The following is a 22,625-nucleotide window of genomic DNA, read 5'->3' as shown; positions in this document are numbered from 1 at the left end:
GTCTTTTCCCTGACTGTGAGTTTCTGGAGCTGGCCTTTGCTCACCGCAAGGCCGGCCGCCTCTCCAGCAGCTCTGTTGCCTCCTTCCCCCACTGCATCTCCCTGCTTCAGGCACTGGCCACAAACCTGGCCTAGGGGCAGCTTCAGGGCCACCAGGCCCGCTGCTCCCCCTGCGCCTGCCCCGGCCTCTCCCTGCCACGCTCAGGCCCCGCCACACGGACGCCCCGGCACTGAGCGCTGTCTCGGGCTGCTTTGTCCTCTGCAGGCAACTCTGGTGATGTGGAAGATCCTCCAGGGGCCCTGTTGCCCACAGATCCTCACAGTCTATTTCCCCCGCCTCTTTGTGCATCTGCTCTTCCAAACGTACTTCAGTACTTTGTATATGACAGAGGACGTCCATACATTCTGGAAGGAATGCCAGGAGCAACACGGCCTCTCCACCAGCCCCAACAGGTGCTCCATGCCACTCCCCCTGTCCCTGCCACTTCCCCAGCCTCAGAGCCAGCGCTCCCAGCGTCACCTGGGCTTTGCTGTGCACACAGGTTTGCAGTGCAGACCCTGAAGGCCCTGCTCTGCAGTCTCCACTTGGAGCATGTGGTGGTGGCAATGGAACGCAAGCGTGGCTGGGACACGCTGCTCTGTGCTGACACCCACCACTATGCCGTGGGTCTGCTGGCCAGGTGAGCCCCCTTCTCCCCACTGCCTCTGACATTTGTGCCCCCTGCCCGGGATGCCCCCCCACAGTCCCCGTGGCCATGGGCCTGAGGGCCTCGTCAGCGAGGGATGGCCAAGGAGACTGCAAAAGGCTGTGAGAGGAGGGTGCCCAGGAGCAGGCACATCTCACGGGCCCACATCCCCTCACAGAGTGCTGGGGCAATATGACAACTGTGTCCATCAGTTCTGGGAAAGGTTTTTCACACCCTTGCTGAGACTCTTTCTGCCATTTTCTGCCTTCCAGGGTAATGCGCCGTGCATCCATCCGCTTGTGCAAAAGCATCTTAAGCTACCTGCTTGAGGTGCTCAGCAAACCGTTGCCACACTGGGATGTCTCTGCCATGGCATTCCTTGTGGAGGTGAGCCTGATGGCCAGCACTACCTCGCTCAGCTCCCTGCCAGCCCTGTCCCCTGGCATAGCCACAGCTGCCTGGGACGGCACTCGCACCCTGTGCTGCTGCCTGGGCCCAGCCCTGCGCACTTCCAGGCTCCTGCCGGCCAGCTCCCCTCTCACTGCCCTGTGCCTTTCAGCTCCTAGATTGCCTGGACTTGAGTGACTGTGGTGACAGCCTAATGGATATCTTGTATAAGTACCTGTGGTACAACTCCACAGAGATGCATCACCAGGTTCTCAGGGCTCTCCTCCTGCTAAAGGACCATCCCTCCATGGTGAGAAGGGGGCAGCAGCCGAAGCCGTGTGGGCAGCATGAGGCTGGGCAATGCTGTCCCTTGGCCTTGGCTGGCCTTTGCCTTGGGCACTGAGGCAGCTCCTCCCAGCTCTCCTGCCTCCTGCTTCAGCTGCCCGAGTGCTTTGGGACAGCCCTTTGGCCTCTGGGCCCTGCGGCAGCTGCCCGGGCTTTCACACCCTTGTGTTCTGCACAGGCCGAAAGAATTCAGAGCCTGACAGGAAGACTAGTGCACCTCCTGTGGGACTTGGACAGTGACGTGGCCAGGATGAGCATTGCTCTCCTGAGCTATATTTTCCTGGATGAAGACACCCCAATATCCTGGCGCAGGGCCCTGCAGCTGGCTGAGCCGCTCCTGAAACTCCTGGACAATGTAAGGCTCTGTGCCCCAGCCACAGCCACTGCCTGCTGCCCGGACACTTTGTGCCCTGTGCATTTGCAGGCCTGCGCCAATGTGGGCCACAAGAAGCCAATGATGAGGTAATTTTTCCTTCCTTCCTTTCATACAGCCCCATAGCCAGGTGCAGCTGCTCTCCATGTCTCTCCTTCGAAGAGTGATGTCTTCGGCAGAAGAAGAAGGAAGAAAGCCCCTGAAGGAACGAGTGTACCAGAGCCTGCTCCCACTCTTTTTCCACTGCCAAGATGAGAATCGGCATGTGGCAGAGGTGAAGACACCTAAGCTGCTGCTGCGCCTTGGCAGGGGGCTCAGCTGCCTCCTGCCCTGACGCAGGCTTGCAGGCTGCAGCCTCCTCCAGCCCTTGGCACTGGGACACTCCTGTGCCCTGCCTTGTGGGGCCATTTGCGGCTCTCTGCTGCTCCCCAGGCCTCTCGGACAACGCTCCTTCGCGCGGCTCACTTCCTGAAGAGGCCAGACCTCTCTGGCTGTCAGGAAGGAGAAGCTGTGGAAGTTTGCCAGGCTCGTGGTAAGGACAGCCTGGAAGTCCCAGCCTCAGGCTAGAGAAGCCCCCTGGCCCCGGTGCTCAGTGTGTGGGGCTGGCAGCTGTGCCTCTGCCCACTGCTGCTCCCGGGGGCCGCACGGCTTCTTCTCCAGCCCCTTGTGGCCCCGAGCCGGGTGCCGATGGAGCCCCGGCCCAGCGGGGCTGCGGGCCGGGCCGGCACCGCGGCTCCCCGGGCAGCAGCCGGCCCTCTGCCCCCTCCAGAGCCCGGCGCCAGCGGCTGCTGGCCGGGCCTCAGGGCTGGCCGGGCACGGGAGGCCGGGGCTGGCCGCAGGCAGCAGCGCCCGGCCGAGGGGCAGAGCCCGCGCCAACCCTTCCCTCCTGCCGCTCTCTCCAGCTGGCCGACCACAGGATCCCCTTGGCCGAGCACCTGCGCCGGGCCCTGCAGTACCTGCAGGACCCACAGGAGACCCTGCGAGCGGCGGCCATCAGGGTCATCGGTGAGTCCCGAGCCCGGGCTCCCTCCCCGCCCCGCCGCAGCTCGGCCCCAGCCCCGGCTGCTGCCCCGGCAGCGGCACCCGGGCGCGGCGCCCTGGAGCCCCGGCTGCCCTCGGGGCTGCTGCTGCCGGCCTCTGGCAGCCGTGCCCTTGGGCTGGGTCAGGATGCGGCAAGGGCCCGGGCTGAGCCCTGCCGGGGCAGGAGGCCGTGTGGCCACAGGGCTGGCAGCGCCGCTGGCAGGGAGCTGTGCTGCTGGGACCCTGACAGGCTCTGTGTTCTCAGGGATGGCCGGGGAGCAGCTGAGGGGGCAGCACGCAGAGCTCCAGGTCTTGTGCAGAGGTGAGCCACGGCAGCAGGCTGACAGTGTTGGCTGTCGGGGGCAGCTGCAAGCCCTGGCCAGGCTGTGGAGGGCTCTGCTCCCTGTCCCGATGAGGGGCGGCGTGGGCAGAGCACAGTGAGATTTCAGGGCCACGTGGGGCATTTGTGGCCAGCAGCTTCGGGCTGACCCCCTTGGTCCCTGCTCCCTCCTGGCCAAGGCAAGAGCCGGCTGGCATGGCCCTGGCAGGGGGCTCTTGCTGGGCCCCCACAGCTCTGGGGTCTGACCGTGGCTCTGTTTGTCTCTCTTGCAGCCCTCGAACGCCTGACGGAGGACAGAAGCGGTGCCGTGTCAGACCTGGCACTTGAGACGCTGTATGTCCTCCGGGCCATCCAGAGTGCCCGATATTCCATCCTGCAGAGGATGCAAGATCAAATCCTCAGGGCATGGAGGACACGGCCTCGTCTGTCGGGCCTGGGCTGGCTGCGCTGCTGGAGGTGTGCTCAGCGCTGACCTGAGAGGCTCTGTCTTCTGGGGCCACATGGGCCAGCCAGGATTTTTTATTTCATAAGGGTTGTTATTTTCCTTTTTTCTCTTCTTTTTACTATGTAAATAATATAGGATATGTTAGGGCTGAGAGGCTCTGTCTTCTGGGGCCACATGGGCCATCTGTTATTTTTTGTTTCATAGAGATTGTTCTTTTCTTCGTTTCGTTTCCATCTAGTATGTAAATAATATAGGATATGTTATAAACCACAAGAGTCCCAAGACCTTTCTTTTGCTGCCCAGGGTGTGCGGGGCATAGGGGAAGAGAGGCAAAAGGGTTCTTGTGTTCAGCAACCTGCCGGGGCGTGCAGTGGTGCAGGGGAAATGGCCAGAAGCCCCTTGGCCTTTGGTGGTTATGCTGAAGCCACAAGCCCTGTGGCAGGCAGGAAGCGCCATCTGTGTCCTGCTGCCCGTGTGTTGCTGCCGTGATGGCTGAGGAGCTGCTGGAGCTCCTGTGGGGCTGCGGCGCTGCTGCCGGGCCAGGCTGGGGGAGCCCCTGAGGGCACGGGGTGCTGGGAGGCCGTGAAGGGATGAGGGGCTGCGGAGGCCCAGACGGGACAAGGCAGTGGGAAGGCACGAGGGGGATGTGTGAGGGAGTGGGTGGCAGGAGGTTCCAAGGGGACAGAAGGCCCTGGAGGAGCCGGGGTGGTGGGAAGCCCTGAGGAATTGGGTGTCAGAGGCCATAAGCAGCCCCCATGCAGCTGCCTGGTCCCTGACACCCAGCTGCTCTGGTGCTTCCCCAAAATGTCCCCCAGGCCTGCAGCAGAAGGCCTGGAGGCTGGGACACCACCCCAGCGGGAGGGTGGGGACAGCCCAAGGTGCCCAGGCTGAACTAGCTGGGGACATGGAGGGCAGGGGGTGCTGCCAGGCCATGGCCACTGGGTGCCTCCAGGAAGGGGCAGTGGGCAGAGGCAGGGCTGGTGGCCAGCCCGGGCCCTCGCGGCTGCCCAGGCCACGCTGCTGTGACCGAGGCCCCCCTGACACAGAGCTCAGGGCCCACAGAGCTGCTGTCACCATGGGGAGGGTGGCGATGTCTCCTCCGGCAGGGCTGCCCAGTGGCTGCTGCCCAAGCGGCTCTGGAGCCCACAGAAACAGCAGCAGAGTGTGCCCAGGAACAGCAGCAGCCCCAACGTCGGCACCTGCGCACTGAGGCGTCCGCAGCAGCCGGGTCCTAAACAGGGGGAGGCTGTGGGCACAATTGCCTTTGCTTTGGCAAAAGGCTTCAGCAGAGTTGGCCACAATGGCTTTCTCTTCACTTGCAGCCTCACAGCAACACTTGCCAGCTTCAGCTGCAGCCTGTGCCTGTGACTGACTTGGATGGCCGTGCTTGAGGGCGAGCTCGCCTTCCACACTCAGGTGTCCCAAGGCAGAGGCATTGGCACCATCCTGAGAAAGAGAGAGAGAGAGAGAGAGAGAGTCTGATGGGGCAGGAGCCCTTTGCTGCAGCTGCCCTCCTTCTGTTCTGTCCAGGCACCTTAAAGACACATGAAACCAAATCCTGGACTTGCTTGGAACAAAGGAAGAAGCAGGATGCACTGAAAAAAAGCAGGGACTTACACGGCTCAGTTTTGCTCTCCACTTGGGCAATCCCAGAATCCCTGAGCACTTGGTGTTGCAAAGTATCATCAACATCATCCAGTCTCCAAGCACCCTGCAATGGGCACAGGTGGTGTGCAGGCACAGGTGTCACTAGAATTGGGAGAACACTTTTCCATGTTAACCTTTTCCTCTCCTAGATTTCAAGCAGAGATGAAAAAATCATCTGGTGAATGACAGGTGAATAGTGTAGCTCACAGAACTAGGAGTAGGAGTCTCCAGTGGCCCATGGTGTGTCCATTCAACCATTGTTAGATTGTCCAGTTGGAGCTCAGCGCGATGCAGCCCGGGCACAGGCACCAGGCTGGTCCATTTCAGCATCCCAAAGTCTTGGTGGCTCCCTGTGCACCCATTGCCTCCTGAATCCATTCTTGAATTCCCAGTTACTGCTGTGCAGGACATGAGAACACAGGAACAGCTTGTTTGGCTCATTCTTGCCTTTGCTGCTCCTGCCTAAAGGAATCATCAGGACTATATGCTGATGGAATGGGATCGCCGAACAGCAGGGACTTTGTAGAGTCTAAAACTAAAACCTTGTCTGACTGTTCAGACACTCTAAAATCCAGGGTGAGAATGACAGCTTTGGTATGGAAGAATCCTAGAAATCTTGACTTGTGATTTTTCTAGTCAAGGATTTGAATGCCAATGTGGAAACTACGAAAGTATTCAAACTTGTTTTCATTGGCAACCCTTTTGAAATGGCATCAGCAGAGCTCCAGGGGACAGGGTATGACAGTGGGGACAGTACTTGGCAGCTCATGGCTTCAGATGTGGGAGGTAAATATTTTGCCTAGGTACACATTTATGTTCAAGTTTTCCCAGGGTTTGGATTGACTCGTCATTGCAGGTAACTTTAATCAATGCAAAAGGATGTAAAAGCAGAGTTTCTGGAGAATGTGCACTAGGGAGGAAATAGGGAGAAAACATTGAACACAGCCAGCAGGCTCTGGAAAAATTGATAAAAATTAAAATTAAAAATAGATGTAGCTCTCTGACTGTTCAGGCAAGACTCTTTGTGTCTGGAGGTGATCGTAAGATGCTTTAAAATCTTAGGAAATTCGGGAACTCAGAAAGAAAGTTAGGCTTGACAAGCCCTGGGAAAAGTAGGCCCTGGAAATGTTAGGCCTTGTGCTCGCTAAAGATCATGTGAAACTGCACCTGTGTAATCAATATATGATAAATGATAGAATTGTTAGATGTGATTAGATATAATTATTGTTTAAAGAACATGAGGAACAATGTTAGGGGGCTGAGGTGGGATCACGAGAAATCCATGCTTGGGTAAAAACAATGCATACAATAGAACAATGTAAGTTTAATAATTAATATCTAAGTTGTATAACGATAGAGTATAAAACATGTTCAACTCAAAAACAAATCGGGTCAGATTTGGGTCTGTGTACCCCTGACACCCAGAGCTCTTCAATAAAGCACCTGCATATAATCATTGTGTGATGATGTGTGTTCCTGAACTCTAACATTTTGGTGACCCAGATGGGACCTTGTGAGTGCTGCTGAGCGAGCTCGCGACCCGATCCTGCTCCAGCCGGCACCGAGGGATTCTCGGGGAGCCCATCGGCCGCGACCGTCTGCGCTGCTCACAGCGTCCCCAGGAGAAGAGGTAAGGTGCTTTCACTTTGGTTTGGGTGCCTGCCAATAAGACGCAGCAAAAGCTGCGCTTGGTTGGGCTAAAGGAATTCCTGTTGGGATTGCCTGGGCGCCGTCTGTCAGACGACTGCGAAAGCGTTGCAGGTTCGGCATTTGTGGTGTATTGTAGTTGTGACATGGAGAAGCTTAAAGGGGTTTTGGGCAGCAATGCTCTCATAGCAGGTACTTCTTCTTTGGGGTGCTTATTAGCACATTGGAAACAAGGTCACTTAGGGGAAGAATTACATAAGGCTGAATTGATTTTGGTGAGATCTCCCCATGGAAAAAGACCCCTGTGACACTGTCTCACCTGTTGGTAGCTATAACCTCTCTCTTTCTTTACTTTGTTTTCTTTCTCCTCTCTCTCTCTCTCTCCCCCCCTCCTCTATCACATAATCCTTGTTATCACTAAAATAAATGTACATTATTGCTGTTGTGATTTAAACTGAAATCCCTTGTGTCCGTTTTGCCCTCTGAGATCAAACAAACTTCTCGCGACTCCCACTGGCGTTAGCGAATCGTGACATTTAAACTGGAGTCACGGGCAGGATTTCTGACAGACAGAAGGGGCTGCAGGTTTGTTGTGCAGTCTGTATTAGGGGAAAGATGTTTTGCTCCAGCCGCACCCAGCCCGACACTCCCAAGAGAGTGAGCGGTGTCTAGAAAGCAAGGGGGGCAACTCGAATTTCCCACAAACTGCACACGCCGAGGTGAAAAGCACCCCACACTCACTTGAGGGCTCTGTCTGCAGAATTTCACAAAAGATCTCTTAGTGCAAAAGGGTGGGAATGTTTTTGTTGTTGTTGTGTGTGTGAATTTTGAGTGCTTGGTGTAGCAAAGAGACAATCAGAATTTTAAACTGAAAGAGTGCCTCCCAAGCAGATTTGGTCTTTTTACCCACACAGGGAAGCAAAAAGCAGTGTGTGTGTGTGTGTGTGTGTGTGTGTGTGTGTGTGTATAATTGAAGTTTATACCTCCCTGTAGTGGTTTTCCCTTTGTAAAAATGACTGAAAAGGGCAGTGCAGAAGTTAAAGCTGCATTTTATGCTCTGTTAGCAAAACACAATGCCAGACTTTCTCCGGGAGGGGAAAAGTGGGCGCTTAGTTCCTGGTTTAATTTGGAAAATGTGATTGATAGAGTGTGTTCTTTACAAGATGAAAAAAAATTTAAACTGGGCAAAAATCAAACTCTACTCTGCTCAGTTTTGGGAGCTTGTTTTACAGCAGCTCCAAAAACTGGCTTTAAGCAAAGAAGTGAGGAAAGAACTAGAATAGACTCCTTCTAAAACCTAGTTGAAATTTTGCAAAAACAATTCAATGAAGAAAAGAGTAAGATCAATCTGTTGCGAGCAGCCCTCCAGGATGAAAATTCAAAAATGCTGACTCGCTAAAAGAAACAGAAGAGAGGGAAACCCCTCTCCTGAATCAAATTTACCCTCCAAAAGAGCTAATTCATTCCAGTAGAAATGATGGACCTGTAAAAATGGCAGAAGAAAAATCAGAGAAAGCAAAGGTGTTAGATGCATTGGTTCTCTTAAGGAAAACCCAGACAAGAGAAAAGAAATCTCTCACTGCCAGTATTGGTGGTCACTGGAGATAAAGAAGGGGGTCCCCAGCAAGGTAATAGATGGCTTCTCACTTCAAAGTTGAGTGAAGTTGTTTCTAATTGGCACTGTCCCAAGTTCATTGTATGGAATGCCCCATTGGATAACCCAGCACAGCTCCACAGGCTCTGGGCTGTGAGCCAAAGCCGTCTCCTTCTCAGCTTCTGGGAGTGGAGCCCAAAGAGCCTCAGAATCAGGGAAACTGGGAACTCTGCCTCTCCTGGGTGAGCAGAGAGGCAGAGGTTGCTTTTATTTCAAATGCTCACTAGAGATAACAAAACTGGACACATACTGATTACAGCAATAGTGTGTAGAGAATATTTGAACAGAAGGTGGGCATGATATTTTAGTAAAGGCCTGTCTTCACAAACCAGCCTTTGGTATAAGTTGTGATATTGAAGGCTCATGTCCTTGAAACTTTCCTGAAGCAGAGAGAATGAAGCAAAACAATATCCTTGTGTATAAGAGAAAAAATGTAAACCTGTGTGGATTAACCAAGAGTAACTTGCTTAGCCCGGGGACCCTGTAAAACCCTATAAAAGTGTGCTAAAGATAGAAATAAACTATGTTCTCCATACTTCTGTGAAGACTAGGCTGAATAGTCTGAGCTGTTTCTCCATAATAGTGGGTCCTATACATCCACTTTTTACTTTTGTAGTTAACACTGGAGCCCAAATTTCTGTGTTGACCAATAAGGACTGGTGCAGGATTTGAGAACAATAAATGGAACAACTAAAGATATTTACCCAGTGGTAGCTAATCCTTGCACATTGTTAACATCTATAAAAGAGAAATAGAAATGGTTTACTGTACTTGATTTAAAAGATTCCTTTTTCTGCATACCCCTTGAGAAAGAAAGCAGGAAACTGTTTGTCTTTGAATGGGAAAATCCAGAAAATAGAAGGAAAACTCAGCTCACTTGGACACGACTTCCACAAGGATACAAGAACAGTCCAACCCTATTTGGAAGCCAGCTGGGGAAGGAGCTGGAGATTTGGACCGAGAACGGGCAAGTACTGAGAAAACAATACCTGCTGTTACAGTATGTTGATGATATACTGATAGCTACAGAAGAGAAAACAACCTGCATAAAGGTACCAATTGAAATTTGAAATCTGCTGGGAATGGGAGGATATAAGGAGTCTAAAGAAAAGGCACAAATTGCCTGGCAGACTGTGATTTCCCTGGGATGTGAAATCTCACCAGGGCAATGTAAGCTGGGTACTAATTGTATTCAAGCTATTTGTGCTATTCCAGAACCCCAGAACGTGCATGAGCTGCGAGTCTTCCTTGGGATGACAGGGTGGTGCTGCCTGTGGATCATGGACTATGGACTGATTGCAAAAGCCCTGGATGAGGGGGATGAGTGCTGCGGAAAGAAAGAAGACTGCTGTCTTCTCAAGGCACACACATTAAACATCAAGATGCAGTCCTGCAATTGATAAAAGCAATACAAAAACCTGAACAAGTAGCAATTATTCACTGCAAAGGACACCAATCAGGAAACTCCAAAATTTGTGAAGAAAATGGAAAAGCAGACTGGACAGCTCGACAGATTGCTCGAGAAGTGCAAAGAACAATGGCATTGATATCTTTAAAAGTTAATGTATCTCAATTTAATTTGCCTCCAAAACAAAAATATTCAATAGGAGATGAGAAATTGGGGCATTTGCTAAATGTTTTGAGTTTTGAGACAATTTAGGGAATTTTGTGGGATTTTAATGAAATTTTGTGGGAAATTGAGATTTAGGGAATTTCGTGTGATTTTTCTGGAATTTTGTGGACCTTTGTGTAGATTTTGTGGGATGTTTCTGGAATTTGTTAAGGTTTTGATGAGATTTAGAGAATTTTGTGGGATTTTTCATGAATTTTTTTTATATTTGAGGACATTTTGTAGGATGTTGCTGGAGTTTGGTAGGGTTTTGAAAAAAGTTAGGGATTTTTGTGAGATTTTCTGGGATTTTGAGGTAACGAAGAATTTTGAGGGTTTTTTCTTAGATTTTCTGTGAATTGAGATTTTGTGGGATGTTTCAGGAATTTGGTTGGGTTTTGAGAAGATTTAGGGAATTTTGTGGGATTTCTCTGGAAATTTGAGGTGCTTATCATAAATTTTGTGTGATTTTTCTTAAATTTTGTGGACATTTGTTGAGATTTTGTGCGATGATTCTGGAATTTCGTGGGATATTGAGGAAATTTAGTGATTTTTGAGGGATTCTTCTTGAATTTTGTGGACATTTGTGTAGATTTTGTGGGATGTGCCAGGAATTTGGTAGGGTTTTGAGAAGATTTAGGGAATTGTGTGGGGCTTTTCCAGAATTTTGTGGGATTTGGAGGAGACTTGAAGAATTTTGAGGGATTTTTCCTAGATAACGTGGAAATTTGTGGAGATTTTATTGCGACATCTCTTGAATTTTGTAATGTTTTGAGAAGATTTAGGGAAGTTTGTTGCATTTTATGCAATTTTGTAGGGCTTTCCCAGAATTTTTTGCGATATTGAGGAGATTTTGTGGGATGTTTCTGGAATTTTGTGGGATTTTTGTGGGATTTGTACGAGACATGAAGAATTTTTGGGGATTTTTCTTAGATTTTTTTGGAAATTGATGGAGATTTTGTGAGATGGTGCAGGAATTTGGTTGTGTTTTGAGAAGATTGAGGGAATTTTGTGGGATTTTCCTGGAATTTTGTGGAATTTCTCCAGAATTTTGTGGGATATTGAGGAGATTTTGTGAGATGTTTGTGGGATTTTGAGGAGACTTGAAGAATTTTGGGGTATTTTTCTTGAATTTTGTGGCAATTTGTGGACATTTTGTGGGATGTGGCTGGAGTTTGGTCAGGTTTTCAGAAGATTCAAGGAATTTTGTAGCATTTTCCTGGAATTTTGAGGATTTCTCTTGAATTTCTTGGAATTTGGAAGAGACTTGAAGAATTTTGAGGGAATTTTCTTAGATTTTGTGGGACATTTGTGGAGATTTTGTGAGATGTCTGTGGAATTCTGTGGGATATTGAAAAAATTTAGTGATTTTTGTGGGATTTTTCTTGAATTTTGTGGACATTTGTGGAGATTTTGTAGGATGATGCAGGAATTTGGTTGTGTTTTGAGAAGATTGAGGAAATTTTGTGGGATATTTCTGGAATTTTGTGGAAATTCTCTAGAATTTTGTGGGATATTGAGGAGATGTTGTGGGATGTTTGTTGGATGTTTGTGGAATTTTGAGGAGACTTGAAGAATTTTGAGGGATTTTTCCTAGATTTTGTGGAAATTGTTGGAGATTTTGTGGGATGTTGCTGGAATTTGGTAGGATTTTGAGAAGATTGAAGGAATTTTGTAACATTTTCCTGGAATTTTGAGGATTTCTCTTGAATTTCTTGGAATTTGGAGGAGACTTGAAGTATTTTGAGGAAATTTTCTTAGATTTGGTGGAAATTTGTGGGGATTTTGTGAGATGTCTTTGGAATTTTGTAATGTTTTGAGAAGATTTAGGGAATTTTTTGAGGATTTTCCAGAATTTTGAGGGGCTTGTCAATAATTTTGTGGGAGTTTTCTTGAATTTTGTGGAAATTTGTTGAGATTTTGTGAGATGGTTATAGAATTTTGTGGGATATTGAGGAAATTTAGTTAATTTTGTGGGATTTTTCTTGAATTATGTGGGCATTCGTGGACATTTTGTGGGATGTTACAGGAATTTGGTAAGGTTTTCAGAAGATTTAGGGAATTGTGTGGGGCTTTTCCCAAAATTTTGTGGGATTTTTCTTTGATAATGTGAAAATTGGTGGAGGTTTTGTGAGACGTCTCTGGAATTTTGTAATGTTTGGTGAAGATTGAGGGAATTTTGTGGCATTTTTCTGCAATTTTGTGGAATTTCTCTAGAATTTTCTGTGATATTGTGGAGATTTTGTGGGATGTTTCTGGAATTTTGTGTGATTTTTCTAGGGTTTGGAGGAGACTTGAAGAATTTTGTGGGATTTTTCCTAGATTTTGTGGAAATTGGTGGAGATTTTGTGAGATGTTGCAGGAATTTGGTTGTGTTTTGAGAAGATTCAGGGAATTTTGTGGGATGTTGTTGGAATTTTGTGGAATTTCTCTAGAATTTTGTGGGATATTGAGGAGATTTTGTGGGATTTTGTGGGATGTTTGTGGGATTTTGAGGAGACTTGAAGAATTACGGGGGAATTTTTTTAGATTTTCTGGACATTTGTGGAGATTTTGTGGGATATTGCAGGAATATGGTTGGGTTTTGAGTAAATTTGTGGAATTTTGTGAGATTTTTCTGCAATTTTGTGGGATGTTGTGGGATGTTTGTAGAAATTTTGAGGAGACATGAAGTATTTTGTGGGATTTTTCTTGAATTTTGTGGACATTTGTGGACATTTTGTGGGATGTGGCTGGAGTTTGGTAGGGTTTTGAGAAGATTGAAGGAATTTTGTAACATTTTCCTGGAATTTTGAGGATTTCTCTTGAATTTCTTGGAATTTGGAGGAGACTTGAAGAATTTTGAGGCAATTTTCTTAGATTGTGGAAATCTGTGGACATTTTGTGAGATGTCTGTGGGATTTTGTAATGTTTTGAGAAGGTTTAGGGAATTTTGTGGGATTTTTTTAGAATTTTGAGGAGCTTTTCAAGAATTTTGTGGCAGTTTTCTTGAATTTTGTGGAAATTGGTGGAGACCTGAAGAATTTTGAGGGAATTTTCTTAGATTTTGTGGAAATGTGTGGAGATTTTTTGAGATGTCTGGAATTTTGTAATGTTTTGAGAAGATTGTGGGAATTGTGTGGGATTTTTCTGGAATTTTGAGAGTCTTTCAAGAATTTTGTGGGAGTTTTCTTGAATTTTGTGGAAATTTGTTGAGATTTTGTGAGATGGTTATGGAATTTTGTGGGATATTGCGGAAATTTAATGATTTTTGAGGGATTTTTCTTGAATTTTGTGGACATTTGTGGAGATTTTGTGAGATGTTGCAGGAATTTGGTAGAAATTTGAGAAGATTGAGGGAATTGTGAGGGGCTTTTCCAGAATTTTGTGGGATTTCGAGGAGACTTGAAGAATTTTGAGGGATTTTTCTTAGATAATATGGAAATTGGTGGAGAGTTTGTGGGACGTCTCTGGAATTTTGTAATGTTTTGAGAAGATTTAGGGAAGTTTGTGGCATTTTTCTGTAATTCTGTGGGGCTTTTCCATAATTTTCTTTGATATTGAGGAGATTTTGTGGGATGTTTCTGGAATTTTGTGGGATTTTTGTGGGATTTGGTGGAGAGTTGAAGAATTTATGGGATTTTTCCTAGATTTTTTTGGAAATTGGTGGATATTTTGTGAGATGTTGCAGGAATCTGGTTGGGTTTTGAGAAGATGGATGGAATTTTGTGGGATTTTCGTGGAATTTTGTGGAATTTCTGTAGAATTTTGTGGGATATTGAGGAGATTTTGTGGGATTTTGTGGGATGTTTGTGGGATTTTGAGGAGACTTGAAGAATTTTGTGAGAGTTTTCTTGAATTTTGTGGGAATTTGTTGAGATTTTGTGAGATGGTTCTGGAAATTTGTGGGATATTGAAGAAATTTGGGGATTTTTTTGGCATTTCTGTGGACATTCGTGTAGATTTTGTGGGATGTTGCAGGAATTTGGTTGGGTTTTGAGAAGATTTAGGGAATTGTGTGGGGCTTTTCCAGAATTTTGTGGGATTTGGAGGAGACTTGAAGAATTTTGAGGGATTTTTCCTAGATTTTGAGGAAATTGGTGGAGATTTTGTGAGACGTCTCTGGAATTTTGTAATGTTTGGAGAAGATTTAGGGAATTTTGTGGCATTTTTCTGCAATTTTGTGGACTTTCTCTAGAATTTTCTGTGATATTGAGGAGATTTTGTGGGATGTTTCTGGAATTTTGTGGGATTTTTGTGGGATTTGGAGGAGACTTGAGGAATTTTGAGGGACTTTTCCTAGATTTTGTGGAAATTGGTGGAGATTTTGTGACATCTTGCAGGAATCTGGTAGGGTTTTGAGAGAATTTAGAGAATTTTGTGGGATTTTTCTGGAATTGTGTGGGAAGTTTGTGGGATTTTGAGGAGACTTGAAGAATTTTGGGGGATTTTTCTTAGTTTTTTTTGGAAATTGTTGGAGATTTTGTGAGATGTTGCAGGAATTTGGCTGGGTTTTGAGAAAATTTAAGGAATTGTGTGGGGCTTTTCCAGAATAGTTTGGTATTTGGTGGAGACCTGAAGAATTCTGAGGGAATTTTCGTAGATTTTGTGGAAATTTGTTGAGATTTTTTGAGATGTCTGTGGAATTTTGTAATGTTTTGAGAAGATTTAGGGAATTGTGTGGGATTTTTCTGGAATTTTGAGGGGCTTTCAAGAATTTTGTGGGAGTTTTCTTGAATTCTGTGGAAATTTGTTGAGATTTTGTGAGATGGTTCTGGAATTTTGTGGGATATTGAGGAAATTCAGTGAATTTTGAGGGATTTTTCCTAGATCTTGTGGAAATTGTTGGAGATTTTGTGAGATGTTGCAGGAATTTGGTTGGATTTTGAGAAGATTGAGGGAATTTTGTGGGATGTTGCTGGAATTTTGTGGAATTCCTCTAGAATTTTGTGGGATATTGAGGAGATTTTGTGGGACTTTGTGGGATGTTTGTGGGATTTTGAGGAGACTTGAAGAATTACGGGGGAATTTTTTTAGATTTTCTGGACATTTGTGGAGATTTTGTGGGATATTGCAGGAATATGGTTGGGTTTTGAGTAAATTTGTGGAATTTTGTGAGATTTTTCTGCAATTTTGTGGGGTGTTGTGGGATGTTTGTGGAATTTTGAGGAGACATGAAGTATTTTGTGGGATTTTTCTTGAATTTTGTGGACATTTGTGGACATTTTGTGGGATGTGGCTGGAGTTTGGTAGGGTTTTGAGAAGATTGAAGGAATTTTGTAACATTTTCCTGGAATTTTGAGGATTTCTCTTGAATTTCTTGGAATTTGGAGGAGACTTGAAGAATTTTGAGGCAATTTTCTTAGATTTTGTGGAAATCTGTGGACATTTTGTGAGATGTCTGTGGGATTTTGTAATGTTTTGAGAAGGTTTAGGGAATTTTGTGGGATTTTTTTAGAATTTTGAGGAGCTTTTCAAGAATTTTGTGGCAGTTTTCTTGAATTTTGTGGAAATTGGTGGAGACCTGAAGAATTTTGAGGGAATTTTCTTAGATTTTGTGGAAATGTGTGGAGATTTTTTGAGATGTCTGGAATTTTGTAATGTTTTGAGAAGATTGTGGGAATTGTGTGGGATTTTTCTGGAATTTTGAGAGTCTTTCAAGAATTTTGTGGGAGTTTTCTTGAATTCTGTGGAAATTTGTTGAGATTTTGTGAGATGGTTATGGAATTTTGTGGGATATTGCGGAAATTTAATGATTTTTGAGGGATTTTTCTTGAATTTTGTGGACATTTGTGGAGATTTTGTGAGATGTTGCAGGAATTTGGTAGAAATTTGAGAAGATTGAGGGAATTGTGAGGGGCTTTTCCAGAATTTTGTGGGATTTCGAGGAGACTTGAAGAATTTTGAGGGATTTTTCTTAGATAATATGGAAATTGGTGGAGAGTTTGTGGGACGTCTCTGGAATTTTGTAATGTTTTGAGAAGATTTAGGGAAGTTTGTGGCATTTTTCTGTAATTCTGTGGGGCTTTTCCATAATTTTCTTTGATATTGAGGAGATTTTGTGGGATGTTTCTGGAATTTTGTGGGATTTTTGTGGGATTTGGTGGAGAGTTGAAGAATTTATGGGATTTTTCCTAGATTTTTTTGGAAATTGGTGGATATTTTGTGAGATGTTGCAGGAATCTGGTTGGGTTTTGAGAAGATGGATGGAATTTTGTGGGATTTTCGTGGAATTTTGTGGAATTTCTGTAGAATTTTGTGGGATATTGAGGAGATTTTGTGGGATTTTGTGGGATGTTTGTGGGATTTTGAGGAGACTTGAAGAATTTTGTGAGAGTTTTCTTGAATTTTGTGGGAATTTGTTGAGATTTTGTGAGATGGTTCTGGAAATTTGTGGGATATTGAAGAAATTTGGGGATTTTTTTGGCATTTCTGTGGACATTCGTGTAGATTTTGTGGGATGTTGCAGGAATTTGGTTGGGTTTTGAGAAGATTTAGGGAATTGTGTGGGGCTTTTCCAGAATTTTGTGGGATTTGGAGGAGACTTGAAGAATTTTGAGGGATTTTTCCTAGATTTTGAGGAAATTGGTGGAGATTTTGTGAGACGTCTCTGGAATTTTGTAATGTTTGGAGAAGATTTAGGGAATTTTGTGGCATTTTTCTGCAATTTTGTGGACTTTCTCTAGAATTTTCTGTGATATTGAGGAGATTTTGTGGGATGTTTCTGGAATTTTGTGGGATTTTTGTGGGATTTGGAGGAGACTTGAGGAATTTTGAGGGACTTTTCCTAGATTTTGTGGAAATTGGTGGAGATTTTGTGACATCTTGCAGGAATCTGGTAGGGTTTTGAGAAAATTTAGAGAATTTTGTGGGATTTTTCTGGAATTGTGTGGGAAGTTTGTGGGATTTTGAGGAGACTTGAAGAATTTTGGGGGATTTTTCTTAGTTTTTTTTGGAAATTGTTGGAGATTTTGTGAGATGTTGCAGGAATTTGGCTGGGTTTTGAGAAAATTTAAGGAATTGTGTGGGGCTTTTCCAGAATAGTTTGGTATTTGGTGGAGACCTGAAGAATTCTGAGGGAATTTTCGTAGATTTTGTGGAAATTTGTTGAGATTTTTTGAGATGTCTGTGGAATTTTGTAATGTTTTGAGAAGATTTAGGGAATTGTGTGGGATTTTTCTGGAATTTTGAGGGGCTTTCAAGAATTTTGTGGGAGTTTTCTTGAATTCTGTGGAAATTTGTTGAGATTTTGTGAGATGGTTCTGGAATTTTGTGGGATATTGAGGAAATTCAGTGAATTTTGAGGGATTTTTCCTAGATCTTGTGGAAATTGTTGGAGATTTTGTGAGATGTTGCAGGAATTTGGTTGGATTTTGAGAAGATTGAGGGAATTTTGTGGGATGTTGCTGGAATTTTGTGGAATTCCTCTAGAATTTTGTGGGATATTGAGGAGATTTTGTGGGACTTTGTGGGATGTTTGTGGGATTTTGAGGAGACTTGAAGAATTACGGGGGAATTTTTTTAGATTTTCTGGACATTTGTGGAGATTTTGTGGGATATTGCAGGAATATGGTTGGGTTTTGAGTAAATTTGTGGAATTTTGTGAGATTTTTCTGCAATTTTGTGGGGTGTTGTGGGATGTTTGTGGAATTTTGAGGAGACATGAAGTATTTTGTGGGATTTTTCTTGAATTTTGTGGACATTTGTGGACATTTTGTGGGATGTGGCTGGAGTTTGGTAGGGTTTTGAGAAGATTGAAGGAATTTTGTAACATTTTCCTGGAATTTTGAGGATTTCTCTTGAATTTCTTGGAATTTGGAGGAGACTTGAAGAATTTTGAGGCAATTTTCTTAGATTTTGTGGAAATCTGCGGACATTTTGTGAGATGTCTGTGGGATTTTGTAATGTTTTGAGAAGGTTTAGGGAATTTTGTGGGATTTTTTTAGAATTTTGAGGAGCTTTTCAAGAATTTTGTGGCAGTTTTCTTGAATTTTGTGGAAATTGGTGGAGACCTGAAGAATTTTGAGGGAATTTTCTTAGATTTTGTGGAAATGTGTGGAGATTTTTTGAGATGTCTGGAATTTTGTAATGTTTTGAGAAGATTGTGGGAATTGTGTGGGATTTTTCTGGAATTTTGAGAGTCTTTCAAGAATTTTGTGGGAGTTTTCTTGAATTTTGTGGAAATTTGTTGAGATTTTGTGAGATGGTTATGGAATTTTGTGGGATATTGCGGAAATTTAATGATTTTTGAGGGATTTTTCTTGAATTTTGTGGACATTTGTGGAGATTTTGTGAGATGTTGCAGGAATTTGGTAGAAATTTGAGAAGATTGAGGGAATTGTGAGGGGCTTTTCCAGAATTTTGTGGGATTTCGAGGAGACTTGAAGAATTTTGAGGGATTTTTCTTAGATAATATGGAAATTGGTGGAGAGTTTGTGGGACGTCTCTGGAATTTTGTAATGTTTTGAGAAGATTTAGGGAAGTTTGTGGCATTTTTCTGTAATTCTGTGGGGCTTTTCCATAATTTTCTTTGATATTGAGGAGATTTTGTGGGATGTTTCTGGAATTTTGTGGGATTTTTGTGGGATTTGGTGGAGAGTTGAAGAATTTATGGGATTTTTCCTAGATTTTTTTGGAAATTGGTGGATATTTTGTGAGATGTTGCAGGAATCTGGTTGGGTTTTGAGAAGATGGATGGAATTTTGTGGGATTTTCGTGGAATTTTGTGGAATTTCTGTAGAATTTTGTGGGATATTGAGGAGATTTTGTGGGATTTTGTGGGATGTTTGTGGGATTTTGAGGAGACTTGAAGAATTTTGTGAGAGTTTTCTTGAATTTTGTGGGAATTTGTTGAGATTTTGTGAGATGGTTCTGGAAATTTGTGGGATATTGAAGAAATTTGGGGATTTTTTTGGCATTTCTGTGGACATTCGTGTAGATTTTGTGGGATGTTGCAGGAATTTGGTTGGGTTTTGAGAAGATTTAGGGAATTGTGTGGGGCTTTTCCAGAATTTTGTGGGATTTGGAGGAGACTTGAAGAATTTTGAGGGATTTTTCCTAGATTTTGAGGAAATTGGTGGAGATTTTGTGAGACGTCTCTGGAATTTTGTAATGTTTGGAGAAGATTTAGGGAATTTTGTGGCATTTTTCTGCAATTTTGTGGACTTTCTCTAGAATTTTCTGTGATATTGAGGAGATTTTGTGGGATGTTTCTGGAATTTTGTGGGATTTTTGTGGGATTTGGAGGAGACTTGAGGAATTTTGAGGGACTTTTCCTAGATTTTGTGGAAATTGGTGGAGATTTTGTGACATCTTGCAGGAATCTGGTAGGGTTTTGAGAAAATTTAGAGAATTTTGTGGGATTTTTCTGGAATTGTGTGGGAAGTTTGTGGGATTTTGAGGAGACTTGAAGAATTTTGGGGGATTTTTCTTAGTTTTTTTTGGAAATTGTTGGAGATTTTGTGAGATGTTGCAGGAATTTGGCTGGGTTTTGAGAAAATTTAAGGAATTGTGTGGGGCTTTTCCAGAATAGTTTGGTATTTGGTGGAGACCTGAAGAATTCTGAGGGAATTTTCGTAGATTTTGTGGAAATTTGTTGAGATTTTTTGAGATGTCTGTGGAATTTTGTAATGTTTTGAGAAGATTTAGGGAATTGTGTGGGATTTTTCTGGAATTTTGAGGGGCTTTCAAGAATTTTGTGGGAGTTTTCTTGAATTCTGTGGAAATTTGTTGAGATTTTGTGAGATGGTTCTGGAATTTTGTGGGATATTGAGGAAATTCAGTGAATTTTGAGGGATTTTTCCTAGATCTTGTGGAAATTGTTGGAGATTTTGTGAGATGTTGCAGGAATTTGGTTGGATTTTGAGAAGATTGAGGGAATTTTGTGGGATGTTGCTGGAATTTTGTGGAATTCCTCTAGAATTTTGTGGGATATTGAGGAGATTTTGTGGGACTTTGTGGGATGTTTGTGGGATTTTGAGGAGACTTGAAGAATTACGGGGGAATTTTTTTAGATTTTCTGGACATTTGTGGAGATTTTGTGGGATATTGCAGGAATATGGTTGGGTTTTGAGTAAATTTGTGGAATTTTGTGAGATTTTTCTGCAATTTTGTGGGGTGTTGTGGGATGTTTGTGGAATTTTGAGGAGACATGAAGTATTTTGTGGGATTTTTCTTGAATTTTGTGGACATTTGTGGACATTTTGTGGGATGTGGCTGGAGTTTGGTAGGGTTTTGAGAAGATTGAAGGAATTTTGTAACATTTTCCTGGAATTTTGAGGATTTCTCTTGAATTTCTTGGAATTTGGAGGAGACTTGAAGAATTTTGAGGCAATTTTCTTAGATTTTGTGGAAATCTGTGGACATTTTGTGAGATGTCTGTGGGATTTTGTAATGTTTTGAGAAGGTTTAGGGAATTTTGTGGGATTTTTTTAGAATTTTGAGGAGCTTTTCAAGAATTTTGTGGCAGTTTTCTTGAATTTTGTGGAAATTGGTGGAGACCTGAAGAATTTTGAGGGAATTTTCTTAGATTTTGTGGAAATGTGTGGAGATTTTTTGAGATGTCTGGAATTTTGTAATGTTTTGAGAAGATTGTGGGAATTGTGTGGGATTTTTCTGGAATTTTGAGAGTCTTTCAAGAATTTTGTGGGAGTTTTCTTGAATTTTGTGGAAATTTGTTGAGATTTTGTGAGATGGTTATGGAATTTTGTGGGATATTGCGGAAATTTAATGATTTTTGAGGGATTTTTCTTGAATTTTGTGGACATTTGTGGAGATTTTGTGAGATGTTGCAGGAATTTGGTAGAAATTTGAGAAGATTGAGGGAATTGTGAGGGGCTTTTCCAGAATTTTGTGGGATTTCGAGGAGACTTGAAGAATTTTGAGGGATTTTTCTTAGATAATATGGAAATTGGTGGAGAGTTTGTGGGACGTCTCTGGAATTTTGTAATGTTTTGAGAAGATTTAGGGAAGTTTGTGGCATTTTTCTGTAATTCTGTGGGGCTTTTCCATAATTTTCTTTGATATTGAGGAGATTTTGTGGGATGTTTCTGGAATTTTGTGGGATTTTTGTGGGATTTGGTGGAGAGTTGAAGAATTTATGGGATTTTTCCTAGATTTTTTTGGAAATTGGTGGATATTTTGTGAGATGTTGCAGGAATCTGGTTGGGTTTTGAGAAGATGGATGGAATTTTGTGGGATTTTCGTGGAATTTTGTGGAATTTCTGTAGAATTTTGTGGGATATTGAGGAGATTTTGTGGGATTTTGTGGGATGTTTGTGGGATTTTGAGGAGACTTGAAGAATTTTGTGAGAGTTTTCTTGAATTTTGTGGGAATTTGTTGAGATTTTGTGAGATGGTTCTGGAAATTTGTGGGATATTGAAGAAATTTGGGGATTTTTTTGGCATTTCTGTGGACATTCGTGTAGATTTTGTGGGATGTTGCAGGAATTTGGTTGGGTTTTGAGAAGATTTAGGGAATTGTGTGGGGCTTTTCCAGAATTTTGTGGGATTTGGAGGAGACTTGAAGAATTTTGAGGGATTTTTCCTAGATTTTGAGGAAATTGGTGGAGATTTTGTGAGACGTCTCTGGAATTTTGTAATGTTTGGAGAAGATTTAGGGAATTTTGTGGCATTTTTCTGCAATTTTGTGGACTTTCTCTAGAATTTTCTGTGATATTGAGGAGATTTTGTGGGATGTTTCTGGAATTTTGTGGGATTTTTGTGGGATTTGGAGGAGACTTGAGGAATTTTGAGGGACTTTTCCTAGATTTTGTGGAAATTGGTGGAGATTTTGTGACATCTTGCAGGAATCTGGTAGGGTTTTGAGAAAATTTAGAGAATTTTGTGGGATTTTTCTGGAATTGTGTGGGAAGTTTGTGGGATTTTGAGGAGACTTGAAGAATTTTGGGGGATTTTTCTTAGTTTTTTTTGGAAATTGTTGGAGATTTTGTGAGATGTTGCAGGAATTTGGCTGGGTTTTGAGAAAATTTAAGGAATTGTGTGGGGCTTTTCCAGAATAGTTTGGTATTTGGTGGAGACCTGAAGAATTCTGAGGGAATTTTCGTAGATTTTGTGGAAATTTGTTGAGATTTTTTGAGATGTCTGTGGAATTTTGTAATGTTTTGAGAAGATTTAGGGAATTGTGTGGGATTTTTCTGGAATTTTGAGGGGCTTTCAAGAATTTTGTGGGAGTTTTCTTGAATTCTGTGGAAATTTGTTGAGATTTTGTGAGATGGTTCTGGAATTTTGTGGGATATTGAGGAAATTCAGTGAATTTTGAGGGATTTTTCCTAGATCTTGTGGAAATTGTTGGAGATTTTGTGAGATGTTGCAGGAATTTGGTTGGATTTTGAGAAGATTGAGGGAATTTTGTGGGATGTTGCTGGAATTTTGTGGAATTCCTCTAGAATTTTGTGGGATATTGAGGAGATTTTGTGGGACTTTGTGGGATGTTTGTGGGATTTTGAGGAGACTTGAAGAATTACGGGGGAATT

At 43.6% G+C, this 22,625-nt stretch overlaps 1 protein-coding gene across 1 annotated transcript in view; it reads left to right on the top strand.

Annotated features, from left to right (window-relative positions):
• Window positions 1-360: 360 nt before the first annotated feature.
• LOC147646330 (maestro heat-like repeat-containing protein family member 7) overlaps window positions 361-22,625 on the top strand; it is a 36,439-nt gene continuing 14,174 nt past the window's right edge. The window contains exons 1-4 of the mRNA XM_086873586.1: window positions 361-452; window positions 542-679; window positions 958-1,072; window positions 1,245-1,312. Coding sequence (XP_086729712.1) covers window positions 382-452; window positions 542-679; window positions 958-1,072; window positions 1,245-1,312 — 392 coding nt within the window. The 5' untranslated portion in view covers window positions 361-381. The remainder of the gene's footprint in view (window positions 453-541; window positions 680-957; window positions 1,073-1,244; window positions 1,313-22,625) is intronic.

This window comes from Cyanistes caeruleus, unplaced genomic scaffold (assembly GCF_971803275.1).
Source record: "Cyanistes caeruleus unplaced genomic scaffold, bCyaCae1.hap1.1 HAP1_SCAFFOLD_101, whole genome shotgun sequence".
In the NCBI taxonomy this organism is placed as follows: Eukaryota; Metazoa; Chordata; class Aves; order Passeriformes; family Paridae; genus Cyanistes; species Cyanistes caeruleus.
Note: the sequence above shows the minus strand (reverse complement) of the source record. Positions and strands in the feature narration are given on the sequence as shown.